The 13,094-nt window shown below is 35.8% G+C and overlaps 1 protein-coding gene across 1 annotated transcript; it reads left to right on the top strand.

Annotated features, from left to right (window-relative positions):
* Window positions 1-4,648: 4,648 nt before the first annotated feature.
* LOC145964838 (uncharacterized) lies at window positions 4,649-6,697 on the top strand. Its single transcript, XM_083088000.1, has one exon. The coding sequence runs from the start codon at window positions 4,649-4,651 to the stop codon at window positions 6,695-6,697; it is 2,049 nt and encodes a 682-aa protein (XP_082944126.1).
* The last annotated feature ends 6,397 nt before the right edge of the window (window positions 6,698-13,094 follow it).

Genomic DNA, 13,094 nt, shown 5'->3' with positions numbered 1-13,094 from the left:
ACTATCTAGACCATGCACCTATATGCACATACATATATATATATATCATATAATTATTATATAGCAAATTGTAATTATAATGGTTTATAACACCAGAATTTGTTTATAACATTGTTAACTAGAACTATATAATTAATATAAAGAAAGTTAAAAATCAATTCTAAACGGAACATGCTAGAACGATCATTCACACTTCTATTGAAAGAGGTTGAGATTCTATATTAAAAAATATATGCATGCAAATTATTAAAATTCTGGTGACTAAAAACCTATTGTAAAAGCCTTACCTTTTGTAAAATGAATTAACGAGCTCGATGCATGGACAATACTGACAGCTCCGTCGTCCCCACTATCCCCACGCAAGAGCGCGGCCACTACGTCATAGCGCGCTCGAAGAAGAAGGACAGCTATAGCGGCAAGCGGCAGTCGAGCCGCCTACGCCCGGGAGCGCCGCATTCTCCTACCACTGCGGATAGCCGGCACGGAGTAGGGACCAGAGGGTACCTCAGGGAGCGCAGCTCAGTCTTCCGCGCATTTGACCCGACGCTCTTGAGACAACATCACCTAGCATTTGACCCGACGCTCTTGAGACAACATCACCTAGCATTTGACCTGGAGCTCTCGAGAAGAAAACAACTAAAGCGATCACGAGCGTATTATAGAACATTTTCGAGTCGAAAAAGAACTTAGTCGCAGGATATTTTTCCGGACTAAGAACTTAGTCTAGAGAGCAGTCGAATATTATAGTATACTTTAAGAAAATAAAGTGTCTTTGAACCATCACTTGGGTCTTCTGCCAATCATTTGTCACCAGTTCCTCCGACTCTCCTACAGGGACATCGCCGAGGCAGACCGTCCTCCACGGAGATTCATCGCATATCCTGACAGCAATACTTTTGGGTGACCTCTCGAAATTTCCATCGTAAGTATTAGATGCCGCGAAATAATTTCAAATTATCCTTTCAATAAAACAAATTTTAAAACTTAAATTATTTCAATAATAGATGGTTAGCGCCCGACGACCAGACCCAATAACTCGCCGCGAATTCCCTCTGCAAAACGCAGGCGTAACTCGCAGAGAACTATTCAGACAGCGGTTATTACGAGATCGCCCCTCTATCGCACGGCAATTATTTGTAGATAGGGATAATATCCCTTCTAGTATTTTACGCGCCGCCAACGATCGCGAAGATACTTTCTTTGATTTGTCCTTCGCTCCTTTGCCTCCTGAATTAAACCCCGAAACCAACAACGGTAACCCCTCAGCGATACCAGCAGGCGAAGAATCGAGTGAAGAAGAGGACCTCCCGCTGACAGACGAGGACTCTGATCACCTTAGCGATTGCCCAACAGTCGTGTACGATTTGGATAACCCAACGGTCAGAATTCCCCCAGCACTTCTCCTAGCTTTCGAGAGAAACGGAGAAATAAGAAGAACTCGAGACCAACAAGTCCAGACTGTGCCATCGCCAAGCCCTCCACAAACCCCTGATTCATTTTCAGGTTATTCTACCCCGAATTACTCTCCGGTCGCTCTTGGGGAGATAGACCCAGAACCGATAGACATCTCTCCAGCCGAAGAGAGCTTCGCGGATTTTGAAACTAACCAAATTTTAGATTACTTAGATAGTGAGGAGTTCTTGGGAACGGTAGACGACATATATCATTCATAGTTTAATTTCGCCAAAATTACCTTACAAACCAATGTAGAAGAACGAGGAAGGATAAAATAAATAAAAGGAAAAAATAGAATTTATAATATAATAAATCTGCATATTTATTTGTCAACCTTAAATACCTCCGAAAAGAAGCGTCCTATAGATCCTAATCTCTCGGCGTCCCAGGGTATAGCCGGCTTAGCAGGTTGCCCTGAAAAAGAAATAGAGAGATATAATATTGTTCGTCCCTGCACGGTGCGCCCTGCAGAATCGTTGAATAAACGATCGAATAGGACGTAACACTGTATTAAAATTAGAGGATACCGTGATCCTATTCTGAATATCTACTTCTGTGAACTTTGTTATCAAGGTGTACAATCTTCTTCACTAAGATCTCAACTTCCTCTATTATCTTCTCATTTCTTTTCTCTGGGACCACACCACGTTGAACCCCACTGTATCAACTGTCGTCGAACTCTTACTACTCTGAAACCTTTGCATGAGTGCTCTATCTGTTTTAGAAATACCATTGAACTTTTATTTATATTACCTCTGTGTAATAATGCTTAATAATGTCTCAAACACCCCCCAATGCTGTGTGTATTAAATTACATGGGTATCTTCACTTGCACAACCATAGCCACTATTGTTGCGCCTGCTATTGTATGCTGCATACTACTTGTAACTCTCGATTTTTTCTCCCAGTGGATTCTCACATTATATCTGTTGCCCCACATCCCTACAGAACTATCTGCTCATATTGTCAGCGACCCATAACCATAATAAGGCCTTTAGCTAATTGTTCTGTCTGCACACGAAACATTGCCGAAATATTTAGAGCCACTAATTCTTCCAATCTTGCTATTAGTGAGAATGAAAGCCCAAATTAAAACCTTTTAAATTAAAATGCAACCTATTGAGTACGCTGATACCTTATCCCATGTAATACACGAAGAATTTAACGGATATATTTCTTCAAGACATAATCTGTATTACTGCGTCTCGTGCAAATCACAAGCAGACCATGAACTTTACTATATAAATTACCATAGTATATCTGAATCCTTCCCCGACATCACGGTGTCTAAATGTTGCATATGTGCTCGCAATGTGTCTAGTGTAACTCCTATAATAGATTGTAGGAGATGTTTCTTATACTATTTGGAAGGAGAACGTATACGAGAATCTCGCAGAATATCTGATTAAATGGATTTCCTGCCAAATGTAATACCCGAAGAAGACCTAGACACATTGTCCCACTTGTTACATGTCGAATTAGAAGGATATATCTGCTCCCATAATGATCGGTATTACTGTCGTTCATGTGAAATGTTCGAAACTAGAGAACTTCAGCCCATAATATACCACATTGTTACATATTTTCCCCCAGCTTCTTTGTATGGCTTTAGATGTCATATGTGTAATTTATTACTATCTCTCATAACTCCCCTGTCGGACTGCAGGAGATGTTTTCTATATTATTTACAAGGAGAACAAGCTCAAGATTTTCGATTAAACAAGAATTGTTGATTAAACCATAATGAGCAACGTAAATAATACGCCTTGCAATCACGACATCCATAACTTGTTACAATACTTCCCAAATATCTGCAAAGCAGAATGTAAAAAAATAATATTCTATAAGAAACACACTAAGAAGAACCATAACCCGGTTCGTATATGTTGTGCATGTTGCAAAATTCGTCAATTTCGAGTTAAACCTGACCTGATAGTATGCCACTGGGTAACTTCCGGTGAAATAAATTTCTCTAAATGTGAATATTGTCTAGCTCCTCTAGATACCACTCGCTCTATCTTTCAATGTTCTGAATGCATATTTTCCTACTTTGAAAGGGCAATATATGAGAGGAACCATGGAAGAAACATAAATAATCTAACTGCTTTTGCTTTTTGCAGGACTCACCAACAAGGGGTATACGCTTAAAAAAAAAAAAAAAAAAAAAAGAGGGGGAAAAAAATGTGTCCGCCATTAAAAACCAAAACATCCATCCATCCGCTTTTAAAGGATTCATTTTTTAATAGTTTTCGCGTAAACTGTGTCATTATATTAACTCACGATATTCTAAGTGACTCAAACTCTTACCTTATCTGTACAAATTGCTATAACCCCACAATTTATAACAGAGTTCTTACAAGATACTCTCATACATTCCAATATGGCTCAGTGCCCTTGCAAAAATGTCGTATTTGCGGTCAAAATTGTTATAAAAGCCGACCAATTATCAAATGTATGAAATGTGTTAAGGCTTATTACCAATTTTCCTCATTTATAAAGAAAAAGGAAGAAAATACTTACAAACAGTTAGTCGGTATATCAGTAGACTCTTCCACATTAAGAATAGAATATGGACGGGCCGAAATAAGGATTGATCCAAATGACCCGGAAGTCTTGGAAGAAATAATTTCTTCTTAAATATCAGTCCTTGTTTTGCTACCTAAAATATATAAAAATTATTGTAATATAATCAGTACATACTTATTCAGATGCCTCATTTATTGTATCTCTAGTTAGCACAGGCATCCACAAATTATAACCATTAATTATAGTTACACACATATATATATATATACGTGCATAGTAATAATAACAAATATATATATATAAAGGAAAAGAAACAAAAAAAGGGGAATTATAATAAATAGATATACATAAAACATAATACCATATAATTACGAACAATATATATATATATATATATATATATATATATATATATATTAAAAACAATGCTATAAAGATACCTATTATGTATTCAATTTTTAAATATAGAATTTTTTTTTTTGCATGGAAATATATACACTTATATATATATGTCTATACAATTATACTATAATCACAATATGCTAAGCGACAATTATTCACTATTAAATATCCATAAAATTGTATTGATCATTCAAGTAATCATATAACATAATATATATATATACTGCTACCACATATACTGAAATCATCATTATTTCAGACCACCATGACGCCTTTAGTCCTAATAACCTTCTTATGCGAAACCGCTGCTCTTATCGGATTCGATTGCGGAGGACAACACCTCAATATCACCGCTGTCTCTTTACTTGATGTTGGCGAATGTGACTTGAACATACGAAAACCCAATACCACCGATGTTCATATTCAACTATTGCAATTGTCCGACTACAGCTATACGGAAGTCATACAATGTAAAGTGGAAATATCCAGGAATATATACCATTGCGGCATGCATTCACATATCTCTGCTGTTCACAATGGAAGAGCCGATTATGTACACGAGACTGGATACACCCAATGTTTGAGAATGTTTCAAGACGGAACCATCAAACTCGGAGACAACAATCTTGTCGCCGGCATAAAAGCAAATCAGACGACCTATCGGAGTATCACTCTTGTAGGCCGTATACAAGTCGATGGATATTGCAAAGGAGCACAATACAATGATCCATATGGAACATGGGACGATGTAGTCGTCCAAGCAGCTGTAAAAATATCATTAAGATCTTCCTATGTTCCCATACAGTTAAACACTGGGAAGATCAAACTAAAGTCTGGAACTATATGTGATCTCATTGACAGCTTTTGCCTAGACGCTGACGATGGGCATACTTATTGGAAACCAATACCCACTACTACTTGTAATTTCCAACAATACGATGTTCTTTACGAAGGACCTGCAAATAAAATTTCCGAAGATCACTCTGATGTCCACGCTCCAGTCATCTACAGCCTAGTAACACAAGAAATCACCTTCGCTCTAATGAAAACTACAGAATTGCCTCTATGCGGATACACTCTCTTACGCACCGAGCATCCGAAATTATTTATCCTGGAAGCAAAACCAGGAAATACCTTCGCTAATCGAGGAATCATCCCAGTCAACAATCTTGACATCTTTACATACATGAACTCCAAGTTCGTGTATATAGAAAAACACGTCAAACAACAGATGACTTCTCTTTACAATAATGTCATCTTGCAAAAATGCGAATTAGAAAGACAAGTAATTACTAATGCCTTGTCTTTCGCTACACTCCAACCAGATGAATTTGCCTATCGATTAATGAAAGGACCAGGATATATGGCTGTTACCACAGGAGAAGCTGTACAAGTAGTCAAATGTATCCCTGTTGAAGTAATGGTCAGAAAAACGGAGGAATGTTATGCTGAACTTCCTGTCACGGTGCGCAATCATTCTCTCTTTCTTACCCCCAAGTCAAGAATCATCACCAAAATCGGTAACGAAAGAGAATGCAGTGTAGAACTTCCTACGCTGTACAGAATCGAGGATACATGGGTCCAACTCACCCCTAGTATTCAGGTTAGACAGCTACCACCTCAACAGCTAAAACCTATGGCTGCTCTAACCTGGAGATACCTCACTCCGGGATCCTTAGCTACCAGTGGAATCTACTCCGAAAAGGACATAGAAAAGCTAAGAAATCATATTATGTTCCCAGCCGAAAAGCCAGCTTTGCTCAATGCCGTTGCTAGAGGACTAACTGGCCACTCCATGAACACCGAAGGAATCTCAGTATATAATTTGCTGGATGAAAATTCTCTAAATAAAATTGTCGAAAGCACAGCCTCACGGATCTGGAAAGGATTCATAAACTTTGGATCAGCCACAGCAGGACTTGTCGGAATCTTCATGATCATCCGCTTAGTCAAGCTTGTTATCGACACCGTCATCCATGGATACGCTCTCCATACTGTATATGGTTGCAGCCTTCATTTAATCGGAGCCCTGTGGAGCTCTCTTGCAAACTTGCTACTCCATCTGGCACGAGAATCTTCTAAGAAATCTGGAGATGATAACCGAGACGATCAATCACCTGGCAGGGGAACGAACCTTCAAACCTCCAACATCGATCCCACTGCGCCTCCGGAAGTAGTCACTCAACAACTTCCTCCAGCCAAACCTCCAAGGACGATGAGACCTTGCCACGAGGAAAACGCCAAAAACGTAAATATGCCTACATCATATACAAACTTAAGAGACCGCTTAAACACTTTAAATGAAGATATCTAATCTCCCTAGAACAAAATCCTCCGAAAACAAGTGGATTTTGTTCTTATTAGGGGGGAGGTGTTACGTCCCGCAACAAAAATTTTAAATATTACTTTGTAGTATAACATCAAGAATTTATCATCTTATATAATTTTTAAATATTACATATATTCACTATAAATTCATATCACTATATATATATTATATATAATTTGCCGATATTCATATTATCTAGTTATCCTATATAACTAAAAACCAAGTAAACTACCAGTGCTAACCGAATAGATGGATTTACAGAAATATGTTAATCGAATAAAATTAATATATTTCAACTTTATTCAGGAAAGAAATAGATTTGAAATCGTGTTATTAAAATTATTTTGAATAATGCAAACTGTGTTAAAAGCGTTCGCGACAAAATTCATATAAATCATTATATGAAAGTTAGCAGAAAATTTATCATTTCAAATATCTATTAATATATATATATGTAACCAAAAATCTAGGAAAATATACTATATTACACCTGCAGTAATCATGCATGCAAAATAATTATACATTTTAAATTAATTACAGAAAAGTGAACATAACTGTTATATAAAACACTATAATAATTAATTCCTTTAGTCAAAAAGAAGACAATTTAAAATTCTATTTTTAAATTCAAGCAATTTATATTGTTAGAGCAAAAATATCGTAACGGAAAATACGTTCATATAAGTACATATACTTACTACACTGTAAAATCCCATAAAATTCCCTTTACAATAATATACAGAAATATTTATGGACCAATCAAGCACCTCATAAAACATAACCCTTCTCCTGGAAATTATAAAATAATGTTAGAAACAATTTATTTAAAGACTAAGTAAAAACACTTTTAATTATAAAATAATACTTACCTAAAATCTTTTAACGATTGATCTTATCGCCCTATACGGATCACTTCGATGGACGATGTAACTGGACTGCCGTAAGTGGGATGCGGCTATTGCAAATTTTGAAACCTGGGAGAAATATAATTAAATTAATATTTGGATGAATCGAGACATAACCTGTTGGCAAAAATGCCAACAAATATCCTGAAAGCAAGTCTAAACAGAAGGAATATTAATATAAAAGATTAATAAAAAATTATCAATAATAAAAGAAAATTTATAAAATTAATTTTGTGCTCCAAAACAGTGTAAAAACATTTTGTAAAAATTACATTATCTAATTAAAACCAACATATCATAAGTATCTGCAAACGATGAAATTCATTTGTACAAGAGAAAAGTAACTCAAAGAATTTGTTGCTCGTTTTAAACTATTAAAAATCGACACTTTGTCGGCACAAAGCTTAAAATACTATATATATATATATTCACTATTAGAAAGTAATTTTTCTCAGAGTCTTGATATCTGAAAATTATAATAAAAGTATAAGAAGAGTTACTATAAAGATTATTGAGTAACCCATTTAAAATATAATTCATACTTACACACTTTTTATAACCCTATATAAATATATATATATATATATATATATCCTCTTCCTAACGATATAAGACAGTTCGTCATAAATAAGTAGCAAGAATTCCAAGTCCTAGCAGCTGAAAATAACAATCCAATAATATTTGGCCGTATGAAAAATTAACTTGACATAAAATACATAAAAACATTAATCCATACAAAATCTATTATCATTATAAAAATTTTTAGTTAATCAAAACTAATGTATTAATGTAATTAAAAAGGTATAATATTTTACAGATGTGTATAATCCTATAGTAATGAAGAAAATCAAATAGTAAAATAAGTATGATAAATCAAATATTAATACACTCAATTTTAACAACAAATATATTAAATTAAATAATAACTACAAAAGGAAAAATTCAGTAAGAATAAAATTTTTATACATAACTCTTTCTGCATGCAGAATAATAAGTCACCCTATAAACATAGCCTCACTCGGTTGTCCACCGGGTGTCTCAGTATTTTCATCACCTAACGAACACGCTATACAGAAAAATAAAATATATTTATTAGTAAAATTTCCTTAGAAATACATTTCAACAATAACCTACACGTGAATTCATATTCAAAATACATTACTCAATTACAAATATAAAAATTCATATATATATATATAAACAAATATACTTACCGTTTAGATGTTTTGCGTGGCAGCCCTATTGAATAATTAAAAGAGGCTCACTTCGTACACCCATTATCTACGGAAAACCCATAGGCTTGTGCCTTTCCAATTATATGTATATATATATATACATATATAAAAATCTACATAAAGGAAAATCATATTTTAATAAATCGATTAATAGTAAATAATAACGCCAACAATACTTACTAAGCCTTCTCTAACATATAATAAAGCATAATCGAATGGTTAAACCGATCGAGACTTATACGTGAGACCTCAATAGGTAGTACGTGAAAGTGAGAGAGACCGAACTATCGGGCGGCCCGCGCGAGCGAGAGAGACAGCGCTATACGTAATCCCGTATGCAAGAATTAATGAGAATTAAATCGCGAAACAAGCTCAGACCAACTTATCACCCTTGTTATTAATATATATATATATAATTATTAATAAAAATAACAAGGTGAATTGGACACACAAAATTTGTAGTCATAAAAAACATGAAATATATTCTTATATACTTTAAGAATATATATATATATATATATATATTATCCAAGGAATATCCGTTAGCTTAAGTGCTTTAATTATTCATACAAGCATATGTACTCTAGCTACCTAAATACAATAATTTTCTTTCTTTATTAACGACAAACCTAAAACTATAGGTAAATGCGAATAAAATATGATTTTATATGCGTGAATTAATAAGTCGGTCAGGCGGTCAAGGCTAAGGATGTGCGGTGCGTTATCTACTGACACGCGTCAATGTATCTTATCTCCCTTGATACTTACGGCGTTCATGCATTAGACTTCAGACCAAGGAGACTTAGAAATAATATTCTTTTAAAATCAAGGCGTGAAATAAATTTCGGACCGACCTTTTGCTTTGACCATTAACACGCATGGTTATTAATAAATATATATTGTAATATGTTTTACTAAGTTATTAAGTTGTAAATCGTAGGAGAATACGTTACACATATACATACGAAATTTAAAAGGCGAATTATAAGAACAATATAACCGACAATAAAACATAAATTTAACGACGTAAAAGATATGTCAAAATAAATTAAAAGGATTAGAACATAAAATTGAAATCCAACAAATGTACAATCTTATAAAATTTAGTAAAACATGGTTTAGTACGTACGAATAATCGAGCTAAATTATAAATCTTCTTATATGTGCCAAAGGCTAAGGCTAAGCCGAACGCAGTGCGTTATCGGTTGGCGCGTGCCAATAATCTTATCTTCCACTATGTCTCAACATACGCGCCCGAGTCTAGAGACAAAGAGGACTCGAGAATAATCGAATATTATAAGAAGCACTTTTTATTGCGAGCGCAATATTCATAAGATTATAAAATTGTTAAAAGAATATATATATATATATATAATCATACGCCAAATGAGCCTGGATGTTTAATAAAAAATTAAGAAGTAATAAGGTTCAAATAAACTCTTATTTTTTTTGACATGAAAATATTAATACACACTAAATTATTATAAAATAAATTTTGACAAGACAATAAAAAACTATAACTATAAAATCTTACAACCAATATATATATATATGTATATATCCTACATAATAAGTAGCAGAGCTACATGAATTGTTGCAAGCAAAATTATTAAATCGTCCTATAAAATAATAAGAATAAAATTATTCACCAAGAGATAAGCGATCCTCCGAGCTTCATTCAGTACAGTGTTACGTCCTATTCGATCGTTTATTCAACGATTCTGCAGGGCGCACCGTGCAGGGACGAACAATGTTATATCTCTCTATTTCTTTTTCAGGGCAACCTGCTAAGCCGGCTATACCCTGGGACGCCGAGAGATTAGGATCTATAGGACGCTTCTTTTCGGAGGTATTTTAAGGTTGACAAATAAATATGCAGATTTGTTATGTTATAAATTTCTATTTTTTCCTTTTATTTATTTTATCCTTCCTCGTTCTTTTACATTAGGTTATAAAGTAATTTTAGCGAAATTAAACTATGTATGATATATGTCGTCTACCGTTCCCAAGAACTCCTCACTATCTAGGTAATCTAAAATTTGGTTAGTTTCAAAATCCGCGAAGCTCTCTTCGGCTGGAGAGATGTCTATCGGTTCTGGGTCTATCTCCCCAAGAGCGACCGGAGAGTAATTCGGGGTAGAATAACCTGAAAATGAATCAGGGGTTTGTGGAGGGCTTGGCGATGGCACAGTCTGGACTTGTTGGTCTCGAGTTCTTCTTATTTCTCCGTTTCTCTCGAAAGCTAGGAGAAGTGCTGGGGGAATTCTGACCGTTGGGTTATCCAAATCGTACACGACTGTTGGGCAATCGCTAAGGTGATCAGAGTCCTCGTCTGTCAGCGGAAGGTCCTCTTCTTCACTCGATTCTTCGCCTGCTGGTATCGCTGAGGGGTTACCGTTGTTGGTTTCGGGGTTTAATTCAGGAGGCAAAGGAGCGAAGGACAAATCAAAGAAAGTATCTTCGCGATCGTTGGCGGCGCGTAAAATACTAGAAGGGATATTATCCCTATCTACAAATAATTGCCGTGCGATAGAGGGGCGATCTCGTAATAACCGCTGTCTGATTAGTTCTCTGCGAGTTACGCCTGCGTTTTGCAGAGGGAATTCGCGGCGAGTTATTGGGTCTGGTCGTCGGGCGCTAACCATCTATTATCGAAATAATTTAAGTTTTAAAATTTGTTTTATTGAAAGGATAATTTGAAATTATTTCGCGGCATCTAATACTTACGATGGAAATTTCGAGGGGTCACCTGTCAAAAAAGAATGTACCGCGTAAATCTAAAGTTTCGTGACCGGTTTAAAGAAAGAGACAGGACAGATTCTGAAATCGCGACTCCTCATTTATTATAAGAAAAAATTATTAGATAGTTACCTCACATGCAGTGACGTGGTAAGGAAGGGTGTGTAGGAATATTTAAATATAAGATGGATACCGTACCTGCTGGTTTAGTTTTATTATTATAAAATAATTCCTCTAATATATTATACTAAACCAGAGTTATCATACTATGTGTCAGTCGGTCCTTAAAGAGCGCGTCCCGTGCTCTACGACAAGTTTCGATGTGCAAGACGTCACGTCACAGCGGCACAGAGTCCGTAAAGAAAATTCCTCTAAAGAAAATTCTTCGCGGAAACGGCAGAGGAGTAGGATAGGCTACCCAATGCACATCGATTGACAAGTCGAAGGCGACGATTCACTCTTGTGGATAAAACCAAAGACAGACTGAGCGTTTAACGTTCAAAGGCAATCAACGTACTCGTGTTATCGGAAGGAGAAGACGTTGGAATTGTATGAAGGTAAGTTGTTGACTATTATGTATAATAAAATTCTTCAATATGTCATGCAAAAATAATAATAATATTCGGTTGATGGTTGCAGATCACGAGAGATGAAAAAGGAAAATATTGAATAATTGAAACGAGTACTTACCCAAAAGTACTGCTGTCAGGATATGCGATGAATCTCCGTGGAGGACGGTCTGCCTCGGCGATGTCCCTGTAGGAGAGTCGGAGGAACCGGTGACAAATGATTGGCAGAAGACCCAAGTGATGGTTTAAAGACACTTTATTTTCTTAAAGTATACTATAATATTCGACTGCTCTCTAGACTAAGTTCTTAGTCCGGAAAAATATCCTGCGACTAAGTTCTTTTTTCGACTCGAAAATGTTCTGTAATACGCTCGTGATCGCTTTAGTTGGTTTCTTCTCGAGAGCTCCAGGTCAAATGCCAGGTGATGTTGTCTCAAGAGCGTCGGGTCAAATGCGCGGAAGACTGAGCTGCGCTCCCTGAGGTACCCTCTGGTCCCTACTCCGTGCCGGCTATCCGCAGTGGTAGGAGAATGCGGCGCTCCCGGGCGTAGGCGGCTCGACCGCCGCTTGCCGCTATAGCTGTCCTTCTTCTTCGAGCGCGCTATGACGTAGTGGCCGCGCTCTTGCGTGGGGATAGTGGGGACGACGGAGCTGTCAGTATTGTCCATGCATCGAGCTCGTTAATTCATTTTACAAAAGGTAAGGCTTTTACAATAGGTTTTTAGTCACCAGAATTTTAATAATTTGCATGCATATATTTTTTAATATAGAATCTCAACCTCTTTCAATAGAAGTGTGAATGATCGTTCTAGCATGTTCCGTTTAGAATTGATTTTTAACTTTCTTTATATTAATTATATAGTTCTAGTTAACAATGTTATAAACAAATTCTGGTGTTATAAACCATTATAATTACAATTTGCTATATAATAAT

The sequence above is a fragment of the Camponotus vicinus genome, unplaced genomic scaffold, assembly GCF_025532165.1.
Source record: "Camponotus vicinus isolate PSW18456_S1 unplaced genomic scaffold, iyCamVici1.0 SCAF_14, whole genome shotgun sequence".
Lineage (NCBI taxonomy): Eukaryota > Metazoa > Arthropoda > Insecta > Hymenoptera > Formicidae > Camponotus > Camponotus vicinus.
Note: the sequence above shows the minus strand (reverse complement) of the source record. Positions and strands in the feature narration are given on the sequence as shown.